At 49.6% G+C, this 24220-nt stretch overlaps 1 protein-coding gene across 1 annotated transcript in view; it reads left to right on the top strand.

Moving 5' to 3' along the window:
* LOC115408168 (cryptochrome-1-like) overlaps nucleotides 1-23681 on the top strand; it is a 31163-nt gene extending 7482 nt beyond the window's left edge. The window contains exons 3-15 of the mRNA XM_030118774.1: nucleotides 6446-6554; nucleotides 6715-6857; nucleotides 7008-7192; nucleotides 9142-9230; nucleotides 9512-9652; nucleotides 11047-11358; nucleotides 12163-12314; nucleotides 16190-16392; nucleotides 17060-17161; nucleotides 17431-17574; nucleotides 18207-18287; nucleotides 18423-18547; nucleotides 20537-23681. Coding sequence (XP_029974634.1) covers nucleotides 6446-6554; nucleotides 6715-6857; nucleotides 7008-7192; nucleotides 9142-9230; nucleotides 9512-9652; nucleotides 11047-11358; nucleotides 12163-12314; nucleotides 16190-16392; nucleotides 17060-17161; nucleotides 17431-17574; nucleotides 18207-18287; nucleotides 18423-18547; nucleotides 20537-20545 — 1795 coding nt within the window. The 3' untranslated portion in view covers nucleotides 20546-23681. The remainder of the gene's footprint in view (nucleotides 1-6445; nucleotides 6555-6714; nucleotides 6858-7007; nucleotides 7193-9141; nucleotides 9231-9511; nucleotides 9653-11046; nucleotides 11359-12162; nucleotides 12315-16189; nucleotides 16393-17059; nucleotides 17162-17430; nucleotides 17575-18206; nucleotides 18288-18422; nucleotides 18548-20536) is intronic.
* The last annotated feature ends 539 nt before the right edge of the window (nucleotides 23682-24220 follow it).

Raw genomic sequence — 24220 nt, 5'->3', positions numbered from 1 at the left:
GCTCCGTCTGCTGAACACCGGAAAAAACGAAACCACGACCTCTGACCTCTGCTCGGGACGCAAGTCTGTCATGGCAACGTTTTGAAATGTTTAAATCTCACGGCCGATCGTTGGCTCTCCACAGGCTGATGAAACTCTACTGATAAAACACTAATGTCATGAAAATGCACTTTTTGTTTTTTTTGTTTTTTTTTTTGTTAAATTTGAGCACGCCGCTGACCTGTTTGGGTCCTGAGCCACAGCTTGGGAAACACGACTCAAATGGGCTGAACAGGAAAACTGTCATACATGAGTGATGATGGTGAAGATCAGGGACGTCAAACACATTTCATAGAGTGGAACCATAAAGCCGCCTCACTCTGGAGAAGGGGCCCTGATGTCGGTCTTCCTGTTTCCTCTGGCTGGTTTAGGTTTGTAATAAAGACCCTGAGTTTTAAACATTGTAGGTTTTTTTTTAATCATTTATATTTTTAAAGGAACTTTTCAAGGTTTTGGCCTCATTTAGAGCTATTAATCTGCTGGACTTGAGGAAAAATTAAGTCAATCCAAGCTCACGGGAAATCACAGAGAAACGCAGTCAGGGGTGGTCGGGGGGCCATCGGGTCCGTCGGGGACCATCGGGTCCGTCGGGTCCGTCGGGGGGCCGGTTTGAGACCCACATTACCTGAACCGCAGTACCTGAAGAGACGTGACACAAACTATTTAACTGTTGACGAGCAGAAGCAGCAACATGTGGATCAGAACAACCAGCTGTGAGCGCCTGCTGCTGTGATTCACCACAACTGACAAGGACCAGGACCAGGAGAATCTGGACCAGGACCGGGACCAGGAGAATCTGGACCAGGACCGGGACCAGGAGAATCTGGACCAGGACCGGGACCAGGAGAATCTGGACCAGGACCAGGACCAGGAGAATCTGGACCAGGACCGGGACCAGGAGAATCTGGACCAGGACCGGGACCCGGAGAATCTGGACCAGGACCGGGACCCGGAGAATAACCCTGAGCCCTGATCCTTTCTCTGGACCTCAGGAAGACTCTTTAAATCACTTTGGAAGCTGGTCGGAAGCTTCCAGACGTTCTCTGAACGTCGGATCGCTTTCTGCTCCTCGCGTTCGACTTCAGGTCTCCACGGAGACGCAGCGCTGCGGACGGAGGAAGAACGGCTTCGGCCGGAGCCAGGCACGGAGATGGGTTGTCATGGCAACCGCTCTTACAAAATCATCGGTTGTTTTCACATTTTGAGGAAGAATGTGAGGAATTGGTCCCCGGCGGAGATGTAGGTTAGTGTGCCAGTCTTTAAAAGTTGTGTGACGGTGACCTACTTGTGGCGAGGCTTTCCCGCACGGCCTTCTGCCCGTCAGACACAAAGCAGGGGCGCCGCCGCCGCCGCCGCCGCCCGGGACGACTCCCGAAGACCGAGGCCGTCAGTCGGTCTTTATCTGGAGAAGCACGCAGGATGTGAGGGACGCGCGGTGCCGCCGGCCAAGGTTACCGCTGCGAGCGCAGTTTGGACAAACCAAACAAAATGTCATCACATTGTAAAAAAAACCAGTTTCAGACTCACAGCACTGACGCTGCATGCTAAAGAGTTTCAGAGCCCACACACCAGCGATGCTGCATGCTGAAGAAAGATGGAGCGATAGATTAAAACTTGTTAGGCAACAGGTGTGTACAGTGAGTTATTGTTTGGCATCCTCTATGGCAGCGTGAGGACAGTATAAAAACATATATACATATATGAAATAAAAGAGTTTCCGGCTCACACTCCGTTGCATTCAGTCAGTTCTGCTTTCGGTGCTCGGCGTCGCCGTTAGCCAGTGGTTCAAACTTGTGAAACAATTTGCCTTCAGGTGCAAAATAGAGTGAAATGTCCAAAGAACGTCTCTTTTAGCTTTTTGCTCTGCATGTTTTTCCAAGCTTGCCCTGACAGCGTGGCTCTGAGGCTCGTTTGATAGCAGCCAGGTGGCGAGCTGTCATGGCAGCGTCGCTCGCGGCTCAGCTCTCTTCTGAACATTGTTTAAAATTCATTGTTCTGTTTGGCCAAACCGCCAAGAAAACTGTTAAAAGAAAAAAAAAATCCATATTCGTGTCGGCCTTTAGTTTGACGCCCAGATCTCAAGGCTTCAGTGAGAAATGAAGATTATTGAAGGTTGAGTCTGTTCAGCCACCAGGTGGCAGTGTTGTGAGATGAAATGAATGAACAGAGTTTTTTTTTGTTGTTTTAGTTTGTGTGTTGAATAACTTTGTGGGTCATAAGAGAATATGAAAACTTTTCCATTAAGAAGGAAAAAAACACCAAAGTTTGATTTTTTTTTTTTTTTTTTTTTTTCATCCTCTGCAGCCGGAGACAGAGGGGATAAGCGTGTGCGTGTGCGTGCGTGCGCGTGTGTTGTCTTTAGGCGTGCACGGACAGGAATGAGGTTACTAGGCTAAGGGATTGTGTTGTGGTGCAGGCGAAGCTGTGTGTGTGTGTGTGTGTGTGCCTGTGTGTGTGTGTGTGTCCTGACAGATGTAGGCCAGTACAGTTATATAAGGACGAGTTTATGACGAACCTAACCGAGCGCATGCACACGCACACACGCACACGCACACACACACACAGACACACGCAGGCACATATTTCCCCTCAAATAGGCAGGCAGCCAGGAACATCAGGAAGAGGCCAAAAGCAGCTACACACAGACACTGCAGCTCTGGGAGCAGACACACACACACACACACACACACCTGCACGCCCTATGTTTTCATACTTGCTGTTCCGATTACTTTGCCGTCCATCCATTTCATTGCAGACTAATTCTGAGCTCAACTTTCCTAAACAAACCCAAACCATCGTCACGCCGTAGATCTTGGATTCCTGCTTCCCTCCTCCGCCGGGCCTCGGTGTCTCTGTGGAATCGGTCGACGTGGGTCAGTGTGGGTCCGGGTGGGTCCCTGTGGATCCCTGTGGGCCCGGGTGGGTCCCTGTGGGTCCCTGTGGGTCCCTGTGGGTCCGGGTGGGTCCCTGTGGGTCCGGGTGGGTCCCGGTGGGTCCCTGTGGGTCCCTGTGGGTCCGGGTGGGTCCCTGTGGGTCCGGGTGGGCTGGTTTAGGTTCCTGTTTTTCAGGCGCACCAGGACAGACCAACTCCAACAATCACAAGCAAATCGTGTTTCCGGCATTTCAGATGCAGCGGTATGGAAACCCTGACTGATCCCAGTCACGTTGTAACTGACAGTATATTTAAGATGGGCGGAGCTATCATGGCGTCCCCCATAGCGGTCTGAAATCTCCTGTTGAAATCCTGCCTGTCACATGACCGCATCGTGTAAACAGAGGAGAAGCTGTGATTGGCTGATTGATGCTAAACTTTAACTCCTAAAATGAAATCGACAGATGAAACCAGAAACGGAGACCAGAACGTGCTCTGGAACCAGGAGCTTTAGGTTTATTTACACTTTGAAGTTCTGCTTTTTTTGAAACACCATTGCCCCCTGCTGGAATTTCTGTGGAATTACAGCTTTTGTGCACTTAATCATTGGATTCATTTCTCACACCGGAGGCGTCTGGTTGTAACCGATATCAATATCGATATAAAAAAGTGATGATTTTCATACTGAAAACCATATAAATGCTGAATATGAAAAAGTAATTTCTATATTTTCCAGAGTAAAAGTAAGTAAATAAGTTACTTTTTGACTAACGTCATAACTTGTATCAGGTTCCCCCATGAAGGTTCAGTTTCACTGAAAAGTTGTTTAATCGTAAATCACAATTCAAAACACCTTGACGAGGTTTTAGAGCTTCAGTTATTTTCAGCTCACAACATCCTCACTAATCAACCTTACTGACAACAGACGCTGGAGTCCGTGTCTTTTTCCCAACTTACATTACAAAGTCAGTGTCCAAAAAAACACTGAAACAATGTTTTGAGGAAGCATCCAGAAAAATCCAAGTATTTTCTTCTTTTTTTATGTGCAAACCAATTTAAATCATGTTGACTAATATCTCTCAACGTTAACATCCAGACACCAGCAGAACCATCAGAACCCTGCAGAAAGCATCATGTGGAAATGAAGCATTTTTTCTTGAAACACCAGAAGTTCCACATTTCAGACGGTTCCCAATGTCTGAATGTGTAAACAGATCAGCAGTCTAGACACACACACACACACACACACACACGCACGCAGCAGCAGATAAGTCATGCAGAATGATGGGAGCTTCTCAGCAGTGATTTTAATGCACTTTGTCCACTCAGACAGAAGGAGGCCACCCGCTAAACGACACCAGGAGAAAAAATGACCTTTTCTGAGCCCCACGCCGGCGCCTGTGAGCAGGAGCAGAATAAACCTGCAGCGTCGGGGCTCGCTGAGGAGTGTGTGTGTGTGTGTGTGTGTGTGTGCGTGTCAAGGCCTCGCTGTGCCTCAGCTGAGAGTCGGACAGTGGAATCTGTATCGGTGTACCGTCTGTCCAGGATTTAATAATCGCCTGCTGTTCAAACTGGGAGCGTCTTTTAAAATGTCAGGAGCTTTTTTTTAAAAACATTCACGTGCCGCATCGGGGTTTTCATCTCAGCGATCAGGGGTGTCAAGCATAAGGCCAGTGGCCCAAAACTCGGTCGTAAGAGCCTCCAATCTGGCCCAAAAAATCAAGTAAATGGTAAAAATGGAGAAAACATTGATTTTTTTTTTTTTTATATTATTATTATTACACACTGACTAACACTTAATTGGCTGCTATCAAACTAGCCTCAAAGCCATGCTGTCAGGTATGAAAACACCCATAAAACAGTTATTAGGACATTTTGGTTATGTCGAGGTTGTAGTCATTTTCTGTCGTAACTGTTTGGTTTAGTGAAAATGGTGGACTCAGGTATTTTCTCCGCCACAACAAAGAAAAACTTTAAATTTTAAATAAAGGTCATTCTGGTGTTGTTTTACCGGATCGGCCCGGTCAGGGTGAAATTCTGCTGAATTAAAATGTGTTTGACGTCACTGTCTCCCTTCTCTGTGGATTTTCTGTGATTTTTTTTTGTTTCCTAAATAAAGCAAAGCGCCAGCGTCCCTGCTTCCTGTGTCACAGGCGCCGTGTGAGGCCGACATTAAAATGTTTAGGGGCGACCTGCAGAGTCACCCTGAGGGGTCGGGGGTTATGAAAGCTTCCCAGCTGTGTGTGCATCGTGCACGAGCAGGCACGTGAATCCAGTCGTGCACGTGAATGCAGGCGTGCACAGCAGCGCCGCTCGGCTCCGCAGGGCGTCTGCGTCGGGGATTGGGAACAAACGCAGATTTGCCCTGTGAGCGAGCCCCCCCTCAACACACACACACACACACACACACACACACACACACACACACACAGACCGGTGGGGTCAGACAGGAGGGGAACGGGAGCAGAACGCCGTGTGTCCGCCGCCCGTCTGCTCCAGCTCGGATCCCGTCCGCCACCGGGACCGACCGCGACCCGCACCCGAGCTCCGTCTGACCTCAACATCAATATAAACTGTAAAAATACACGATTCAGACTAAAGTGGCCAGAATTCAACAAATCAGGTGCCTCTGAAACTGATTTGAATTTCATTGTTTTCTACTCAAGTGAAAATGGAAAACCTTTATAGCGGTTGGGGGGTTTGTTTCCATGACAACGGTGCTCAGTGACATTCCCAAGGTGGAATTTTTCTCAACAAACAAAATGCAACTTGAATCAAAATCGAGAGTCCGTGCAGGTCAGTCAGTGCGTGTGATTATGACAAATTTGACTAAGAAAGAAGCTCCAGAGTTTGAAGAGAGACGTGACGTCCGCTCTTCATGGAAAACAAGCGTTGAGCCAGCAGTGGGCGTCCTGATTCTGGCTTTGAGACTTCGGGGGCTGAAGTCAGCATCGCGGCAGCGTCGGTCGCCGAAGCCGGTGACCGGAAGCTGGAGTCGGTCGCCGTGCAGAGCAGATGGAGGCGTGCGTCACGAACGGCCTTCACAGGCGGAAACGCCAAAGCGCTTCCTGACATTTGCAGCCGTAGTGGTTTGATACTCTCCGCGCCGAGGACTCTGCTTTTTCCATTTTTACTATGATAATGAGCAGCTTCATTTAGAACACATGAGCCCTCCTGACCATCGGTAGAAGATCCACTCGGGTCAGGCTGACGCTCAGAGATAAGATCCATCTTTTCATGCTTGTTTTTATTCTCAGAGAAAAGGGAAGATGGGTTTGGGTTGATTGGTTTGTACTTGTGAAGTTTCATGAAAGGTTTGGTGTGTGATGGGGAAATTTGTTCAAATGCACCTAATCTCTTCCAAAATTGTGAATCCATAAGACAAACTGAGCTTCTTTTGCCAAACCTCTGATACCGTCAAGCTGGAGTGAAACATTCACTTTTTTCTATTTTACTTCGATCGTTCAGTTCAGAGACGAGAGAAATGAAAGCGGCTGGTGTCAGATCTTTACCGTCCATCTTCCCCTCCGCCAGGTTTCTCCTCCAGTGTCTGGAGGACCTGGACGCCAGCCTCCGGAAGCTCAACTCCCGCCTGTTTGTCATCAGAGGCCAACCAGCCAACGTGTTCCCACGGCTTTTCAAGGTTGGTACCAAACCAAGCAGCTCGCCCGGTCACTGTTATCCCTTTGAAACCTGCGATAGCTATTCCTCCGTGGAGAGTTTGGGACATTCTGTTAGACCACCTTCAAGAAACCTACATGGCACTTCAGAGCTCCGCCTCTAATTTCTCTGCCTGCTTTCAGGAATGGAAGATCTCTCGGCTGACCTTCGAGTACGATTCGGAGCCGTTCGGGAAGGAGCGAGACGCTGCCATCAAGAAACTGGCCATGGAGGCCGGGGTGGAGGTCATCGTCAAGATATCGCATACTCTCTATGACCTGGACAAGTGAGAACCCAGCCGTCCTCCCCTCTTTCACCTGTGACCATCGTCTTACTGACTAACTCCCTCGTAGTCGGTGTCTCTGCTGGTTCCGTGTCAGCGGGACCCTAACGGTTAGACGGTTCTTACTGACGGTCTCCGTCTGCGTCCCTCCAGGATCATCGAGCTGAACGGCGGACAGCCGCCTCTCACCTACAAGCGTTTCCAGACGCTCATCAGTCGGCTGGATCCCCCGGAGATGCCGGCAGAGACGCTGTCAGACATGCTGATGGGCCGCTGTGTCACCCCCGTCTCCGAAGACCACGGAGACAAGTATGGAGTCCCGTCCCTGGAAGAGCTGGGTGAGCAAAACAAACTCGCCTCCGTGAGGCCGATTCGGGTCTGACTGGAGAAGAGAGCGTTGGACAGTCTGAGTTTGGTTTCCTGAGCATTTGGTTTGTATCTGAAGTCTTTCAGGAGAAACACAGATGTGACGGTCTTCGTTCATACCCTCCTGCCTCCTGAGGGGGGCGTTTGGCTCCTGATGGTCTCCTGGTTCTCCTGTGGACACTTTGAGAACCACAGTTGCCCTTTATTGCCCCGTTGCCTGCAAACGGCTCAGACAGGAACCATGACGTTTGTTTACCACGCTGCATAAAGCTTTAAAAACTTTGGAAATATACACAGCTTTTCTTTTCTTTTCTTCGTTCTTCTAAACTGATCTAATAATAGATTCAAATTTGTTCCTCATGATGGTGATTGAGGACCGTAGTTGTTTTTTTTAAAGCTTCACAGATGACTTGAAGCTCCTGTAGTTGTCTACTTAAAAAAAAAAACCCTAAATGTGGTGAACAGCTTTCAGGATAAAAAAGCGATCCGTCTTCATTCCTGCTGCGTAAAGCCACTCACTGCTGAACTGGTTTGACACTTAAAATCCCACTGAAGTAATCAGTATTTCAAATTCTTCAACTCATCACGTGACGGATTAAATCCCAGGACGAAGATAACGGTGTGAACCCTCGGGTGTTAAAGTCGACCTCGTGTCTCCATTTGAAGGCGCGTCTCGTTTAAACCCTTGGGATCATCAGCCGGCGCGTTCCTCCACTCTGAGCGGGCGTCCAGATGGTTTCTCCTGACAGAAGGTCCGTCTCGTTCATCTGGAACCATCTGTCCGGGTTCAGCGTTTCCATTCACAGAGAGCCGCTCACACCTGTTCAGTGCCAGTTCTCCTAACCGGTGATCCGTCCCTGAATTAGCCGGGAGGCCTGTTCACCTCCTAATCCTCGCGGTCCAGATGTCTTCTGTTCATTCACAGAAGTCCATCGCTTCTTTGGGAGTCTCCACTGAGCCGCCGCCGCCGCCGCCGTCTGCAGCTCGCAGCTGCTCCTCCAGGTCTTTACAGATCAGACGCTGGCGGCCCAATCTGTCGGCCAATTAGCAGCCAGGAGTCGCTCTCACGGGTGATGCCGGGAAACGGGTCACCTGGCTGACCTTTGAACTGTGTGGAAGTTGTATTTAAGCATCTGCAGATGCAAAGTGGAATGTTTTGAAACCTTCTCCGTGTCAACGGGGATCGACAAAGCTGCGGTCGCCGTCTTTCTGTTGCTCCGGTCCGTCAGCGGAGCTCGAACCCGGGGCTGGAGGGCCGCCGTGTCGTCATCCCCGTTTATACCGCAACGTTTCCAATGAAAACTCATCATTTTATTACTTGCTGGAGATGCAGTTTTCATGTTGGGCCACTGGTGGGCGCTGTTGTTTCTGTCAGTAAAGTTTGTTTATTTACATTAGACGTCTTTCAGGTGTAGGAAAGCATCAGATATCGTGCAGCCCGTCTGTCGTTACACACCTTTCATCGGACTAGTTGCACAAAACATTTCAAGCGGCTCCATTAGGGAAGTCTGAGTAAACATCAATCTTTCTCTCTTCAGAGAGATTCTAAAAGTCGCTTTTCATCAGTATCTAGACCCGAGTAGCGAGGCGCTTAAGGTGAATCGGTGAAAAACCTCATGCGGTTCAGCCATTGTGCCTCCTCCACAGTCCGCCCGGCGCTGTCGGACCGACGCCGCGGCGCTCCGTCGGCGGTGGCCGTTACGCAACAGTCACAAAAGCACTGTGATTGTCTGACGTGTTTGTGTGAATAGAAGAAGAAAAGTCGCCAGCCGGCTTCTGGCGGAACGGCCAATCAGAGCCCTGGTGGGCGGGGCGGGGAGCCCGCCGTGTCCGCCGCGGCTTTTCTCAGATTGCAGCGTTGCGTAAGCGACCGACGCAGGACAGAGCCGAGTGTGACGGCGGTCTGACGCTGTGTTTCCAGGCTTCGACACGGAGGGCCTGCCGACAGCCGTGTGGCCGGGAGGAGAGACCGAGGCTCTGACCAGGATAGAGCGCCATCTGGAGAGGAAGGTCCGTACTGCGCCTTTTCCCTTTGAAAGACGAATGTTTTTTCTTTTCTTTTCACATGAAAACACATTTTAGAACTGAATTTATTTGAAGTGAGATGAAGTTAACTAGCGGCACGCTGCCCTTGTTTCATCCACAATATTTACAGCATTTACGTTTTGGATTCTTTCAAAAATTAAAGTCCGATTTGAATATAAAAGTATCACATGAAAGTAAATGTAGTAGGAAGAGAGAACCGAAACGCTCTGAATGAGTTGATGTTCTTCCCCTCTGCCCTCCTCCAGGCGTGGGTGGCGAACTTCGAGCGTCCCAGGATGAACGCCAACTCGCTGCTGGCCAGCCCCACCGGCCTCAGCCCCTACCTGCGCTTCGGCTGCCTCTCCTGCCGCCTCTTCTACTTCAAGCTCACCGACCTCTACCGCAAGGTCAGTCGTCCGATCGCCGAAGGAACCAAACCGTATCGGCGCGGAGACGAAAGAAATGTTCTTCTTTTCGCCTCATCCACCAATCACAAGCTTTTCACCCACACACTCAGCATCATTCTTAAAAATGTGACAGAAGGGAAATAACGAGGAAAAAGGGTAGAAATATTTAACAAAATGATATTTTTACTTATTTTCTATGCACTCAAAATCATTTAATGACGAGAGTATTAATATTTAGTGAACAAGGAATGATCTCTCCTTTCACATCTTCACATCCAGAAATGGATACTCCTGTGTAAGTTGTGTTTTCAGTCGCTCTGAGCTCCGTCGTCATGTAAACAGACGATTTCACCTGAAACCCTGTAATCGCTGCTTTGAGCAGGATTGATTAATGACGTTTAGCAGTTTGGATCCATGGCAGAACTTTGCTCCTTCAGAACAGTCGGGACAACAAGTGTTATCATAGCAGGAAAGGGTGGGTCACTGGAGCAGGGGTGTCAAACATAAGGCCCGTGGGCCAGAACTGACCCTCAAGGGGCTCCAGTCTGGCTAAACTATACAACACTCAAAGAAAACATTGTTTTTTTAAACATATTTCTTGAGAGTTGCAGACACAGCCCTGAGAGCCGAGCTGAGATCAGCGATGCTGCCATGAGAGCTAGCTGCCCCGCCCGGTAGCCTCGGAGCTAGCTGCCCCGCCCGGTAGCCTCGGAGCTAGCTGCCCCGCCCGGTAGCCTCAGAGCTAGCTACCCCGCTCGGTAGCCTCAGAGCTAGCTACCCCGCCCGCTAGCCTCAGAGCTAGCTGCCCCGCCCGGTAGCCTCAGAGCTAGCTGCCCCGCTCGGTAGCCTCAGAGCTAGCTGCCCCACTCGGTAGCCTCGGAGCTAGCTGCCCCACTCGGTAGCCTCAGAGCTAGCTGCCCCGCTCGGTAGCCTCAGAGCTAGCTGCCCCGCTAATCTCGGAGCTAGCTGTAGGGGGGCCTGTGGATAACGGTTCACTGCATTTTGTGCCAGAATGTTTCATTAAAGTTAGCTTCATCTTGAAATTGCAGTCTTTTTCTCTCTGAAGTTATATTTTTTGAAAATATTGACATTTTCATGACGTATTTTCTGCATCACAACAAAGAAGAGCTTTAAAGCGGACATTTTTTTACTAGGTTACTACATTTTGCTCATGATGTATTTGTACCCTACTCAGTCATTTTGACAGTAGACTAACATGGCTAACATACACTCACAGCCTGCTTCCTTCATTTTAAAAGGCTTTTAATTTTTAACGGCTCCAGACAGATTTGGTTTTTGGTTCTTTGAGCATTTTGGGTCACCGCCCCCTGGAGCAAGATGTTAAATGTGCAGTATTTTAAAATAAATGGCTTTCCTCTGGTTGATCCCTGCAGGTGAAAAAGAACAGCTCTCCTCCGCTCTCCCTGTACGGCCAGCTGCTGTGGCGCGAGTTCTTCTACACGGCGGCGACCAACAACCCGCGCTTCGACAAGATGGAAGGGAACCCCATCTGCGTCCGCATCCCCTGGGACAAGAACCCGGAGGCGTTCGCCAAGTGGGCCGAGGCCAAGACGGGCTTCCCCTGGATCGACGCCATCATGACTCAGCTCCGGCAGGAGGGCTGGATCCACCACCTGGCGCGGCACGCCGTGGCCTGCTTCCTCACCAGGGGCGACCTGTGGATCAGCTGGGAGGAAGGCATGAAGGTGGGCCTGTCTGAACCCGGCTCACATTCCCCGTTTCACCAGTCCAACAGCTGATCGGCCTCCTGCTGAAACACCGCCGTTATATTTCATCTGTTGTCTGATCAGTGAACAGCTGCCATCATCAGCTCAAATCTGGAGTTAAAATCTGCGTTTGACTTTCTTCCTTATAGAAAATTAAAATATTGCATTTGTTTTTCTTATGTAAACACAAATATATCAGATGAAGATCAGCGCTTCTGTAAAATCCACTAAATCCAGATGTGACGTTGCGTTTTATTGCTGTTTCTCAGCTAAAGCTACATTTGCTGCTGCCTTACATCTGATGTGGCGCAGAAACCACGTTACACTAATGAGTGGCTCCCAGTTTCTCCAGAAAACTGACCAGCAGTAACATTTCAGACACAACCTTTATTTTAACTGGTAGCCATTACTAACCCGTCGTTACTCACTCAAAGCATGAAGATAAACAAGTTAGGCGAGCTTCCTGCTCTGTTGAATTTGACTTCTGGAGTAAAAAAAAAATGCACCAAGCTGAAACCATTTATTTTATGTATTCACCGTTTTCAGGTCAGTGAATATAATCACAATATTGGCTCTTTTTTTTTTTGACCCATTTCTCTGCTGAAAGTGACCATTTCCTGCCACATTAATTCTCAGTCTTCAACCCAGTTTCATAATAACCTTCCAATCTCAAACCCCTGTTTCGCTGTACAATCGTGAAAAGGTCAATATTTTCAGGAAAAGCAAACAGTTACTCCTAAGACCGACTCAGATCATCTAACGCGTGGCTCTGGGTGGCTGCAGGTGTTCGAGGAGCTGCTCCTGGACGCAGACTGGAGTGTGAACGCAGGCAGCTGGATGTGGCTGTCCTGCAGTTCATTCTTCCAGCAGTTTTTCCACTGCTACTGCCCCGTGGGCTTCGGCCGGCGCACCGACCCCAACGGGGACTTCATCAGGTGGGTACCTTTCCTGGCATCGCCCATTGGTGCCGACTCCCTGGATGGCGCCCTTCTTCCCTCTGCCTCTCTGGACCGCACATTCAGGGAAAACGCCGTCCTCACGCCCACATGTCGTCGTTAGCTAACTTTATCGAGCTTTTTGACGTATTTTGCCACCAGATGTTAAACAAAAGGCTCCCGTCACTGCGGATCCTTCGCCCGTTCACACGACAGCGAGTGAGTTGAAGGTGAAAACACTAAACCGTTCTAGCGTTTTGAAGGTCCGCTGACCCGCCGTCGGTGCTCGGAGTCAGTAAAAGCTGCATTTCCTGTGCAGCGGCGGCCTGCGGAGGGCCACGCCCCCCCCAGGTCAGACGCTCATTTTAAAGCCCAGACTGGTGGATTTGCAGCAGTGTCCGGCTCGTCGTCCCGTCTTTCTTTTAAGCTCTTTTAGTGTTTCTGTGGAAAACAGCAGCGTTTTCACTGGAAACGTTGTCGTGTGCACGGGTCCTTCCGTCGCGCCAAGCCTCACACACGTTTACACACATCTTAATTTACCACAACCAAACTAAAGACAGACAGAGAGAAACGGAGGGATAAAGGGGGACGTCCAGATCTCTGGGTAAGTGACTGAAAGACAATCAACGTCCTTCCTTCTTCTGTCTTCTCTTATTATTTTTTTGTGACCATCGACCTTTTTTCTGTTAAAACTTCAGCACTTTAGATTTTCCATCAGGCATGCCTTTTGTAATGAGTTCAGTGTACTTCTCTTTAATTGTTTCTCAATGTTTGGTGACTGTGCACATATTTAGACATACAACCGTTTCCACAAGATGGTGCGTGTGTGCGTGCGTGCGTGCGTGTGTGTGCGCGTGTGTGTGTGCGTGCGTGACCTGCACAGGCGTAGTTCTTGTCTCCTCTCTCTGGATGTGGCTCTGTGTCTGTGTTTTGGCTCATGTTGTTATTTTTGGGGGATTGGGCTAAAAGTTCAGCTGTCCCTCTCCCCTGTGTAGATTGTAGCTGATTGCTTTTAAGTCGACTGGCCGTGACGCCGCCGCCCGGCTGCCGCGCAGGGCGGCGTCCTGCGCGGCAGCCGGGCACCCAGTTTGAGACGCCGGCGGGCTACTTCCTTCTGTCTTTTGGATTGAGCTGTGCATCCCCGGCGGACAGTACTTTGCTCGCACCCCAGCGGCGCTCTCTGGGCGAGTTTGTATCTCGGTAGCGTCTCATTTCGTCAAAAGGGATTTTGACCGCTTGGTAGGGAAATGCAAACGCCTCGCCTGCATTCGTTAGGTAGAAGACCATGAAGCATTCCCCAGATGGCGGCAAGAAGAGGCGTTGGGCCAGCCGCCGCTGTGCCGCCGCGGTGATGCACGCCTGGCGCCGGTACCCGTTACCGCGTCGTGCCACGCGGGCCGGTTCCTTGTCCCGACGCTGGGCAAAGCCCCTTCATCCCGCCCTTTGTGAAATGTTCAGTGGTGCTCTGCGTACATGAATGCAGCCCTCTTGGTTCGGGGGGGCCTGGAGCAGCGGCTGGACCATTGACATGCTTCTCACACACACACACACACACACACACACACACACACACACACACACACACACACACACACACAGCATCCACTGGCAACCAAGGAGACTAATAGAAAATTAATATTCCAAAAATGTCATAAATTCAAGTATTCCACAATCATCTGTGGAAAAGTAAATCTACATAGTGCCATTTCTCTTTTCCATCATTGAGATTAGGCCTTTCCTGTCATCATTTCTACAGTAATTGTTTGAAATATTTTCATTACAAAGAGCAAGTTAAAGATTTCAGTTTCACCCGTCCGGCCCTCAAGATGGGACTGGGCTGTTTGTGGAGGCTGAATAAAATTATCTGGCAGCAGGTGTGAAAAACAGTCTTATTGATATCATTTAAAGCTTGTGTCCAAACACACACACACACACACACACACACACACACACACACACACACACACACACACACACACACACACACACACACACACACACACACACACTCACTCACCACCCGCTGTCCTCTGTCGGACCTCCTGCGAACCAGCAGGTCGCGGATCTTCCTGGCAAAAGGGTTGTGGTCCCTTTTGGTGAAATGAGGGTGCTCCCTAGTGGGCTGGCCCAGAGCGTGGCGCTGTGGCTGTGGGGGGGGACAGTCAGCGGGGGGGAGGCTGACCACTTAAAAGACAACCACCACAGCCTGAGGGGCAGGGGGAGCAGGCTTGAGCTCTTTTCTCAGTCCACCACTGTCTGATCATGGGGGGGCGGGTGGGGGCGGGTGGGGGCGGGGGCGGGGGGGGGCGGGGTTTGGGCCCAGAGCCGTGACGGATGATGGAGGACTCCTGTCATCGGCGTCTCGCTCCACGTGTTTTCTGGTTGTTGGTTGATATTTGATCAGTTTTTCACGGAAGTCAAAGAAGAGAAAGAAGCTTTTTCTTTTTCTTTTTGCTTTTTTTTTTCGATGGCAGAACTCCTCCACCATTGGCCTGCTCTGGGTGGGGGGGCAGGGTGGGGGGGTCCCAGAGCTGTGCTGTATGAGGGAGGACTTCTGCCATCGACCACTCTCTTTACAGATGGTTCTTTTTTTCCTTTCAGATCAGTTTTTAACTCTGGAAAGTGAAGATTTAACTTTTGCAAACTTGGGTCAGTTTTTTGCGGCTTTCCAGGACAAAGTTTTTTTTTTTTTGTTTTGTTTTTTTTTTTCCTCCTTTCTTTTTCGATGGCAGAACCCCTCCACCATCCACCGGCTCTGGGCGGGGCGGGTGGGGCTCAACACTCTGCTCTCTAACGGCGTGTTACAGTTAGACGTCTCCTAGCATCATCCAGCCGATCGGCGGCGGCCTCTCTCTCTCTCTGGCGACGGGGCGATCCTCCGTCGCGAGCTGAGCGCCGTGCGTGTGGCCGCGCCCTCCCCTGCCCTCCCCTGCCCTCCCCTGTCCTCCCCCCACCCACCCACCCACCCATGCCTCCGGCCTCTGGCCTTCCAGCGCTGCACTTTGCCGCTTCCCACAGTTCCACTCCCCCCCCCCCCCCCTCCCCCCTCCCCCTCTGTCCGTCTCCCCTCCTCGGACTCGGTAAGGTCGGACCAAGCGCAGTAGGTAGGTGACCTCTCTTTGTCACACGGAGCAATAAAAAAAAGATCCCACGACAGCCGAAGGAGAAAGAACACGAGAGAAAGCACAAGCAGCAGTTCTGGACTGAGGCGTTGAACGCCGCCTTGTTGCAGTTTGATTGGCTTCAGCTGTGGAGGGTCAGACGTCTCTCTGGCGTGGAGCTGCTGTCCCGCCAGCTGTGCAGTAACATTTGTCCGGGACCACAGCCCCGCGCTCTTGTTCCACTACGTTTGGACTTGGCGCACTGTGATGATGGTAACTCACCTCAGTGCCTGAACCAAGTCGACTCGAGGCTTTCTGAAGAGCCCTCGGAGAGTCCTGCACCCATACTCTCATGTACCGTAGCCATACTGTGCAGTGTTGTGGTTGTCCGTAGCTTTCATTTCGTAGCAGCTATTTTCTCATAATACCTGTAAGCATGAAGTGCTGAAGATCAGCATGCTTTTATCAGTTCCAAAACACACTTGAGCTGCACAAGTAACACTGAAATGTATGGTTAAATGCACATGCCTGAGATCTCCTTCAGTTTACCTGCTACATGTTTTCATAATTTTGACAAAATAATTTCATGCAAAAATATGAAAAAAATGGATTTGAAATGTGCAACTGTATTTTTTCCCACATCTATTTCTGCTAATGTCAAAGTTTTTTTCCCATAATGTCTTCTTGAGTCCCTGCACCCCCACCCCCTCCCCTCCAACCTTCCGCGTCCTTCTGACACAAGCCGGCATATCTAATGTCTCCCTGTGCTTCCAGACGATACTTACCTATCCTCCGAGGTTTCCCTGCTAAGTATATCTACGACCCGTGGAATGCCCCCGAGTCCGTGCAGGCGGCCGCCAAGTGCATCATTGGCGTGCACTACCCCAAGCCCATGGTGCACCACGCGGAGGCCAGCCGGCTCAACATCGAGAGGATGAAGCAGATCTACCAGCAGCTGAGCCGCTACCGAGGCCTGGGTGAGGAAGTGCAGGGTGGAGTAACGGCTGTGACGAACCTGCAGTTTTGGGTCTAATTGGAAAGTAAATCTGGACATCATCTGTGTAACGGCGAACTTATAGATAAGATAAACACATTGGTATTCATAACGTATCATTCCTCCAAAGTGGGGAACCTGCGTGAAAAAGCATCACGGAAGACAGTCAGTCAGAGACTCCTGACAAAGCAAACAGAGAAGCAACAGCAGCATGAATTAAACACAGGAGAACACAAATAACCTGCGCAAATATCTAAAATATACATTATATGCAGAATGTGACCTTCTTTTTTTATTTGGACATTTTTTCTGTTTTGCCACGGAAGGTTTCATTAAAATTGGCTTTTTGTTGCGACTGTAGTCATTTTGTGTCGCAGTAGTTTGGTTTTGTAAATATGTCAACATTTTCATCCCGTCTGTGTCGCGACAAAAAAACCCTCCAGAATTTAAGTTTATGGTTAATGTGGCTGTTTTACTGGTCCGCCCCACTCGGGATGAAACTGAGCCGCATGTGGTGCAGCTCGGTGTTTCAAAGCCTCCTGTGGCTCCCCCTGGAGGCTGAAATGAATACTGCAGGCGGCCGAGGCTCACATCGTCTCTGAACCTTCATCGTTCTCATGAATTCCTGTCTGTCGTTCGGTGTGTTTCAGGCCTGCTGGCCTCGGTGCCGTCCACCAACGGGAACGGCAACGGAGGAATGATGGCGTACTCTCCCGGAGAGCAGCAGCCAGGGACCAACAACAATTCACATTGTAATTTCCAAACAGAATCTGACAGCGTGAAGCCATCAGCTGTGTTGTGCAACATATAGTTTCTTTCAATTTGGTGTAATAAGTATGTCTAATACAATAACATCAGCCCCACCAGCTCTTTACCATAAAGAAAATATTGTTAAAATCATTGCATCACAAATTGAACAAACTGAGTGTGCTAATGACAGATGTTTTGCAGCAGTATCAGATTACTGAACCCTGATCAGATTCACAGCTGTGATCATTTTCTCTTTGTTTTCGTCTTCCAGTGCCTGCAGTGTCGGGGAACTCGGTTGCTACTAGTAACGGCAGCGGGAGCATCCTCCTCAACTTTGACAGTGAAGAGCAGACCAGGCCGAGCGACGTCGGACGTCTGCAGCCGCTGCCTCAGCAGCAGCAGCAGCAGCAGCATGGTGCGTCCACACCGTCATGGAAACGTCCGTTCTGCAGCTCCAGAGCCCGTTTACGATCCCTGCACAGTCCGGATCTATTCTCAGAATGCTGGAAGACAGAGGTGTTGTCGTGATGCTGCCGCGGCAGTAAAGCTACCTGGATGCTACCGAAGCACCTCAAAGCCATGCTGTCGTTGGGAGTTTGGGAAAACACCCATAATGCAACAACTGGAGGAGGAGTTTTTGGGCTATTTTACTGTGTTTTGAACCAGATGGTTTCAGTAAAATTGGCTTTATGTCGTCATTCTTGTCTGTTTCCGTGACAACGGTGCTCGGAGCCACAAACACAACGACTTAGAAAAGCTTGGGCTTCATCGCCATGGAAGCGGGCAGAACAGAGACGTTCTGGAAACACTTGGGCTCAGTCTGGGTAGATTTCAGTGTAAACGAGGATCGTTTTCAGAACGTAGCCATGGAAACGGTGCACTTCAATCGTGAGCGGGGACTTTTCTCAAGTGGTTTTAGTGGTTTTAATGGTTTTAGTGGTTTAGTTTGAGATGCAGAGTCTCCTCATTGGCACCAGAGAACCTCGTCGCCGTCGCTTCCTCCCAGCGGTGAGTGAACTGAGCGGAGGCTGTGCTTGTCTGCTGCAGGATACCACTCAGTGCCAGACACCAGCCAGACCATCACCAGCAGCCGACTGTACCACGAGTTCGCCGTGCCTCAACACCCAGGTAGGAGACCACCGCGCCCGGCTGGAGGAAGTCCAGCTGCCCCCCCCCCCCCCCCCCCCCCCCCCCCCCCACCGATCTGCCACAGTCGTCCCTCCTCCCGGGGAGACTGACGCGGTTCTCCGTCCCGTTCCGCAGGACTGTTCCTGCACGGCAGAGGCGGCATCACCGGGAAGAGGGAGCGCGAGTCGGAACGAGACGGCTCGGCGGAGGAGGACCCGGCGTCGTGCTCGCTGCACAAGATGCAGAGGCAGAGCGCAGAGGTCAGACCCCAACTATGAGCCCTCAACACTCACCTTTCCCACGTGGAAACACTCGGCGCTCAGTCGCTCAGGAGTCCGTTTACACGACAACGCCGAAGACGCAACTTTTTGAAAACAGCTCCCAAGGTGGAACTTTTTGAAATTGCACGGACTTTGTGAATGAGTAAAATAAATTTTGATTCTGTTTTTGTGGAAATGGGTTGGGGACGCCACTTTTCGAAAAACACTCCCAACTCTGTTTCCATGGAAACTGGGAAATTTAGCTTTTTTGAAAACGCTCCATTGAAACAGGAAAAAAACAGCTTTTTGATCAGTTACGACCCCGTTTCCATGGAGATGGGAACTTTGTAAGGTTTTAAAAATGTTCCATTTCCATGGAAACGAGGGAAAAGACAAGTTTCTGGAAATTTCCAACCTCTTCCGGCACTTTGTGGAAATGCTGCAAGTCGACGATGTTTTCCCCCAGAGTGTCATGGCTTCCAGTCCAGGTTCTCCTGGTCCTGGTCCTGGTCCTGGCCCAGACTGTCCTGGTCCTTGCTGTTAAAGTCCAAGTAAAGCAGAAATAAATTTGTGTTATGAGTTTGTCACACTGCATAAACATGTGTCACTAACCACTGAGCCGAATTTGAATGATTAAAAAAATTGCTAAGTATATAAAATAAGGTCTCAAAATCATGGGAAAACAAGCTCTTCTCTCTGCTGTGAAACGCTGGGGGCGTGTCAGCTGGGAGCGCTGGAGCCACGCCCACAGCGGGAGGGGAGCCGCCTCCGTGTACGCCTGGTTCACACAGGAGGCGCCGCGCTCGGAAGCGCCGCGCACCGAATGTCAGATCGGCAGGAGGCGCGGGGCGGCTCGCGCCGTGGAGCGCTCCGCTCCTCTCTATTTTCTCCGCGAGCGCCGTGGACCGCCAGTTAAAGCCGGACAGAGCAGATCGCACCAGACAGGAAGTCGGGAACGGAAAATACGAGAGAATCCGGTCAATTTTCAAATTAAAAGGAAGTAAAATAACATAAATTATGTTGCTTTTCGGTTTTCCTTTTTAGATGAACACACACACACACACACACACACACACACACACACACACACACACACACACACACACACACACACACACACACACACACTCTCACACACACACACACACACACACAGAAAGCGGGCGAGAGAGAGAGAGAGATTCACGTGATGGTGGGCACTGTCCAGGCGCAGTTCACCAACAAGATGATAGAAAACACCGTGCTGCTTCCTTCTTTTATTGATTGAATGAACCCAGAATCTCCTGCTTTGACACCGGAGCCTGTGCAGCAGCGAGCAGAGCGCCGGGACTCTCCTTCTGTCCACGGGCTCAGTCCATGTCTCCGGCGCGCAGAGCGCAGCAGAGATGGCTTCCTGTATGAACAGCCAAGCGCGGCGCCTTGGCGTCCTGTGTGAACCAGGCGTAATGCGCTAGATGTATTTATATTGCTTCAGCGTCCGGGGCGGGTTTATGCTAATGAGGGCCCCGTTGCGTAACGCAGCCCTGATTTCTGACACGCCCATTAAATCCTGAACACAGAAGCGCTGAAAAAAGTCTGAAGTCTACCTCCAAAATGAAATCATTAATGTAGGAATGGCTTTTTTATGTTGTAAAGAAACACATTTATGACCTATTGAAGGCGTTTAGAAGAAAATGGCTGATTTTGCTTTACACAGACTTTAATGAGAATGTCACCTGAACCGATGAGTTTTCAGTTGACTGGTTGCCATGGGAACGGCTCCTCGCTCCCCGGACTGACGCCGTCTCCGTGGAGATGCTGCTCTGCAGCATCAAACCTTTAAAGTGGAAAAAAGAAAAAACGAAGTTTCTTCTGTTGTTTTAACGAAGCAGAATCCAGTCAGAAGTCTCCGAACGTGAATCCACCTCAAGACGTTTCCAGGCCTGGATGCCGCTTCGCTGCCGGGTTTGGCCTGAATAACGGTGTGTGTGTGTTTTTTTTTTCTTCCAGACGACCTAGACCTGGTGCGGGTGAGAACATCCAGAACCCCGTTGGAGTCACGGTCCAGCCAGCAGATGTTCTCCACAAACACACACACGCACACACACCTCCACCTCCACACACACCACTCGCTCTGCCGGGTTTCAGCCAGAAAGCCTCCCGGGGGCCAAACACAAAGGTGAAAATGTGACTTCTTTCTTTTTTCAGTCTCCATCAAAAACGAAACGCCTCAATTTTTAAAGCTCAACGAATGCCGGTTTGTAAAAAGAAAAAAAAAAGATTCTAATCCAACTGCGATGTCTTAAAGCGCTGCTGCCACCAGCCGTGATCCTCCATCTGAAGCAGCTGCAGATGTAAATACTGGGATATTTTATGTGTTTTTAAAGCTCCATCAGTCACACCGTTTGTCCGCGCATCCAAATTTTAAAAAGAAATCATTTTTTTTTCTATTTTTATTACAAATACGAAGACTTTTAGAGAAAATTGCAGTAAGACGGTGGAAACGCAGCCAGAAACACAATTTCTGTTTAAAAAAAGGTCCAAAACAGCAGGTTCATAAACCATCACATGCATGTAAATACGCTCAGCCCCCAGAACGGATTCCATCGCTTCACTCGGCGTCTTTCCTGCGGTTTGACGGCAGTCACATGGTCCAAAGCGTCCGCCCTGCTCACGAGGAACGCCACGTTTCGCTGTTGATCTCATGGGAACAGGAAGCGCAGCCCGTCTGCAGCGCTGCCAGCTGGGAAACGCAGAGATGAGGGCTTGTAGAGCACATCTCTGAACCGCCGGCGCCGTCTTCAGCGTCGACGGGCCGACGCTTGGCGGCTCACCTGGCGCCGCTGCCGGCTCCTCACTCGACTCGTATCGGCAGCTAAAAACAGCGAGCAACGTTTTTCTCAAGACGCGTTACAATAGTTTTCTTCTTGGAAGTGTCAGACCAGTTTCCAGTCTCGGTCTATAAAACATGTTTACAATGTTTCTCGTCGCTCGGAGACGTTCAGTCAACAACTGCCTTTCAGAGCGTGGCATTATGGGTAAAGGAGTTTTTTTTTGTACAGCTGTTTTTGTGTCGCCGGCGATTCGTTGCAGCTCCCCGGCGTTTCCGGTGTTTTCCACCTGTGAACGCAGTCCGGCCCCCGCTGGAGTCCAGAGCTCAGTCACATCTTCACCTTCTCTGTTTCCCCCGCCGAGCTCGTCGCTTCGCGTTTCGCCTGTAAAAGTGTGGAAACAAGTCTGTGAGGCATCCTGTGGCGTTGGAAATGTATTTTGCTGTGCATAAAAGACATTCAACAAACCAAAAACAAAGAAAAAAAAAAACCACAAGATGAGGCAGAGGGAGGCATCTGGAGCCCGGCAGAGCGCCGAGGAGTTCATGTTTTTCTAAACTTTCTTATAATAACAAAAAAGAACAAAAAACTTACGAAGCAAACAGGAAAGAAAAGCATTTGAGTTCAGCGGTGACGAGAGGAAACGAGCCCGGCCGTCACCGACAGCCCTCACAAACATGAAGGATTTTCTTCAGCTGTGCAAAGAGTTGGCGAGTGTTCATCGATTGGCCGCTCCGCCGCGCCCCGTTTCCACGACGACCACGATGCGTCAGCCAAAACAAACCTCCTCCACATGGCAACCAGCGCAGGAACGGCTACAGCGAAGTGACACTCACCCCCGTTTCCACGGAGACGGATTCGGAGTGTGTTTTTTCAAAGTTACATTCACTCCCGTTTCCATGGAGACGGAGCGATTTCAGAAAGTCGCCTTTTTCCATGGCTCATCAGCACAACGCAGCGGGAGTCCACGGAGCCGTCGTGGGGCAAACGGGGTCGGAGGTCAGACGTCCGGACTTTGGATCGAGTCCCAACATGGCGGAAACGGGAAGCTGGTGTCTTACTGAGGTTCTCTTCACCATCAGGAAAGGAGCCGATCAGCCAGAGAATGTACGATCCCTGTAAAATATGTACAAAGAGAGACAAAGACAGATCTATCAGCAGAGATATCAAACACGCCAAAACACTTTACTGCAGTTTGCTCCACTTTGATGGGTCGTTTCAACGACGCGGAGCTGCTGCAGCCTCCGTCAGCGCGCACACACACACACACACACACACACACACGCACACACGCGCACACAGCGTTAGACAGGAGTGAAGGTGGAGGTTTGCCAGCTGCCCTCCAGCCCCGACCTGCAGTGAAACAGCAGCGCCCCCTTCTGTTGAAGCACACCATAGCAGTTCACACACTTTCTTGGCTCAAAATGCAGCTTTTCGAGTGTACTTGGTCAACCGCAGTGTTTTTTGTTTTTTTTTTGTTTTTTTTTTTTTTTTTTACCTTTTCAGGGCAAATAGGAATTGAAGTAAAGGAAGAAGAAAAGGCAGGTTATCTTCCCATCTGTGGCGCTGCAGCACAAACCCTGAAGTTCAACTAATGTTGAGTTTATATTGACTGTTGATCTTCTTGGTGTCGTTGGCTCGCTCTCCATCCCGTTCACACTATTTAATTCAGAGCTATACTGAAACATCAGCGGTGATGAACCGGCTTCAGTCCAAATCCTCTGAAAGCAGCGTTTTTAACTCCAGCAGCGATATGTTGCATTCACAGGCCCACTTCACGGTGGGAAATTACAGCTGGAACACACTTTTCCCTTCACTAAGTGACTCTTTCAGAGCAGAAATTCAGGTTTTGGGAAAATTAAAACACCGACTCTGACGGTTTGAGTAAATGTGTTCTAAATTCATCAGAACCTGCAGATCGGAGCTGCCGGCGGTGGCCTGCTCTCCTCCAGAACGTTCCGCTTGGCGTGTTGCCGTAACGATTCGTGTCTGTGTACAGTTGTTGATATTCGTCGATCTGTGATCGTGCGGCCGGCCTTCAGGACGAGGCCGTGAAGCGGAGTGGAGGTACAAGGTATTGAAGTGTTTCTGTAAAATAATCCTGTATGTTCTCGACATCGTTAGGGTTTCTTTTCCTTTATTTTGTAGCTTTTCTCTTTATGGAAAAACCAGTCGAACCAAGTTTGTATTCTCGCTTTATTTTTCATTTTGTTGGAAAGCCATCTGTAATATTCCGCTCTTTTTTTCCGTCTCTCCCTGTGTTGTGAAAAGCTTTTTTCTCGTGATCAAGTTTATGAAAGGAAATTAAAATTGTGACAAACCGACGTCTCTGGCTGCTTTAATCATCCGGCTGTGAGTAGAATCCAGACTGTCCGTCCAACAGAGCTTCATGAGGAGGAAGACGAGCCGGCGGCTGCTCTCTTTCAACCAACTGGGGATTTTGGCTTTTTTCTCTGAAAAACTTCCACTTTTTTCCCTTTTTTTTTTTCCAGAATCTAACTTTTTAATGTAGCAAATTTCTTATTTTGAAATTTTCAGTTTCTTTCAGGATTGATTGTAAAATTTGGACAAAAAAAGTTTGTTTTTTTGTAACTTAGAAATCTGACTTTTAGAATTCCCCTTTTCTTTTTTAACTGAATTTAAAATTCCAGAGTCTTTTTTTTCTTCTTTTTTTTATCAGAATCCTGAGTTTAGAATTTATCTTTTTTGATTTTTTTTTTTTTTTTTTTTTTCACCATTTTGTTTTTAAAATTTCGGCTTTTGGTGGCGATTTCAAAGTTGAATTTTTTCCTGAGTGTCAGCCCTGTTGGCCCGGGATCAGCATGACCTGCTGACCTCAGGTCGTTGCTGAATTAACCCCGAT

This window comes from Salarias fasciatus, chromosome 20 (genome assembly GCF_902148845.1).
Source record: "Salarias fasciatus chromosome 20, fSalaFa1.1, whole genome shotgun sequence".
In the NCBI taxonomy this organism is placed as follows: domain Eukaryota; kingdom Metazoa; phylum Chordata; class Actinopteri; order Blenniiformes; family Blenniidae; genus Salarias; species Salarias fasciatus.
Note: the sequence above shows the minus strand (reverse complement) of the source record. Positions and strands in the feature narration are given on the sequence as shown.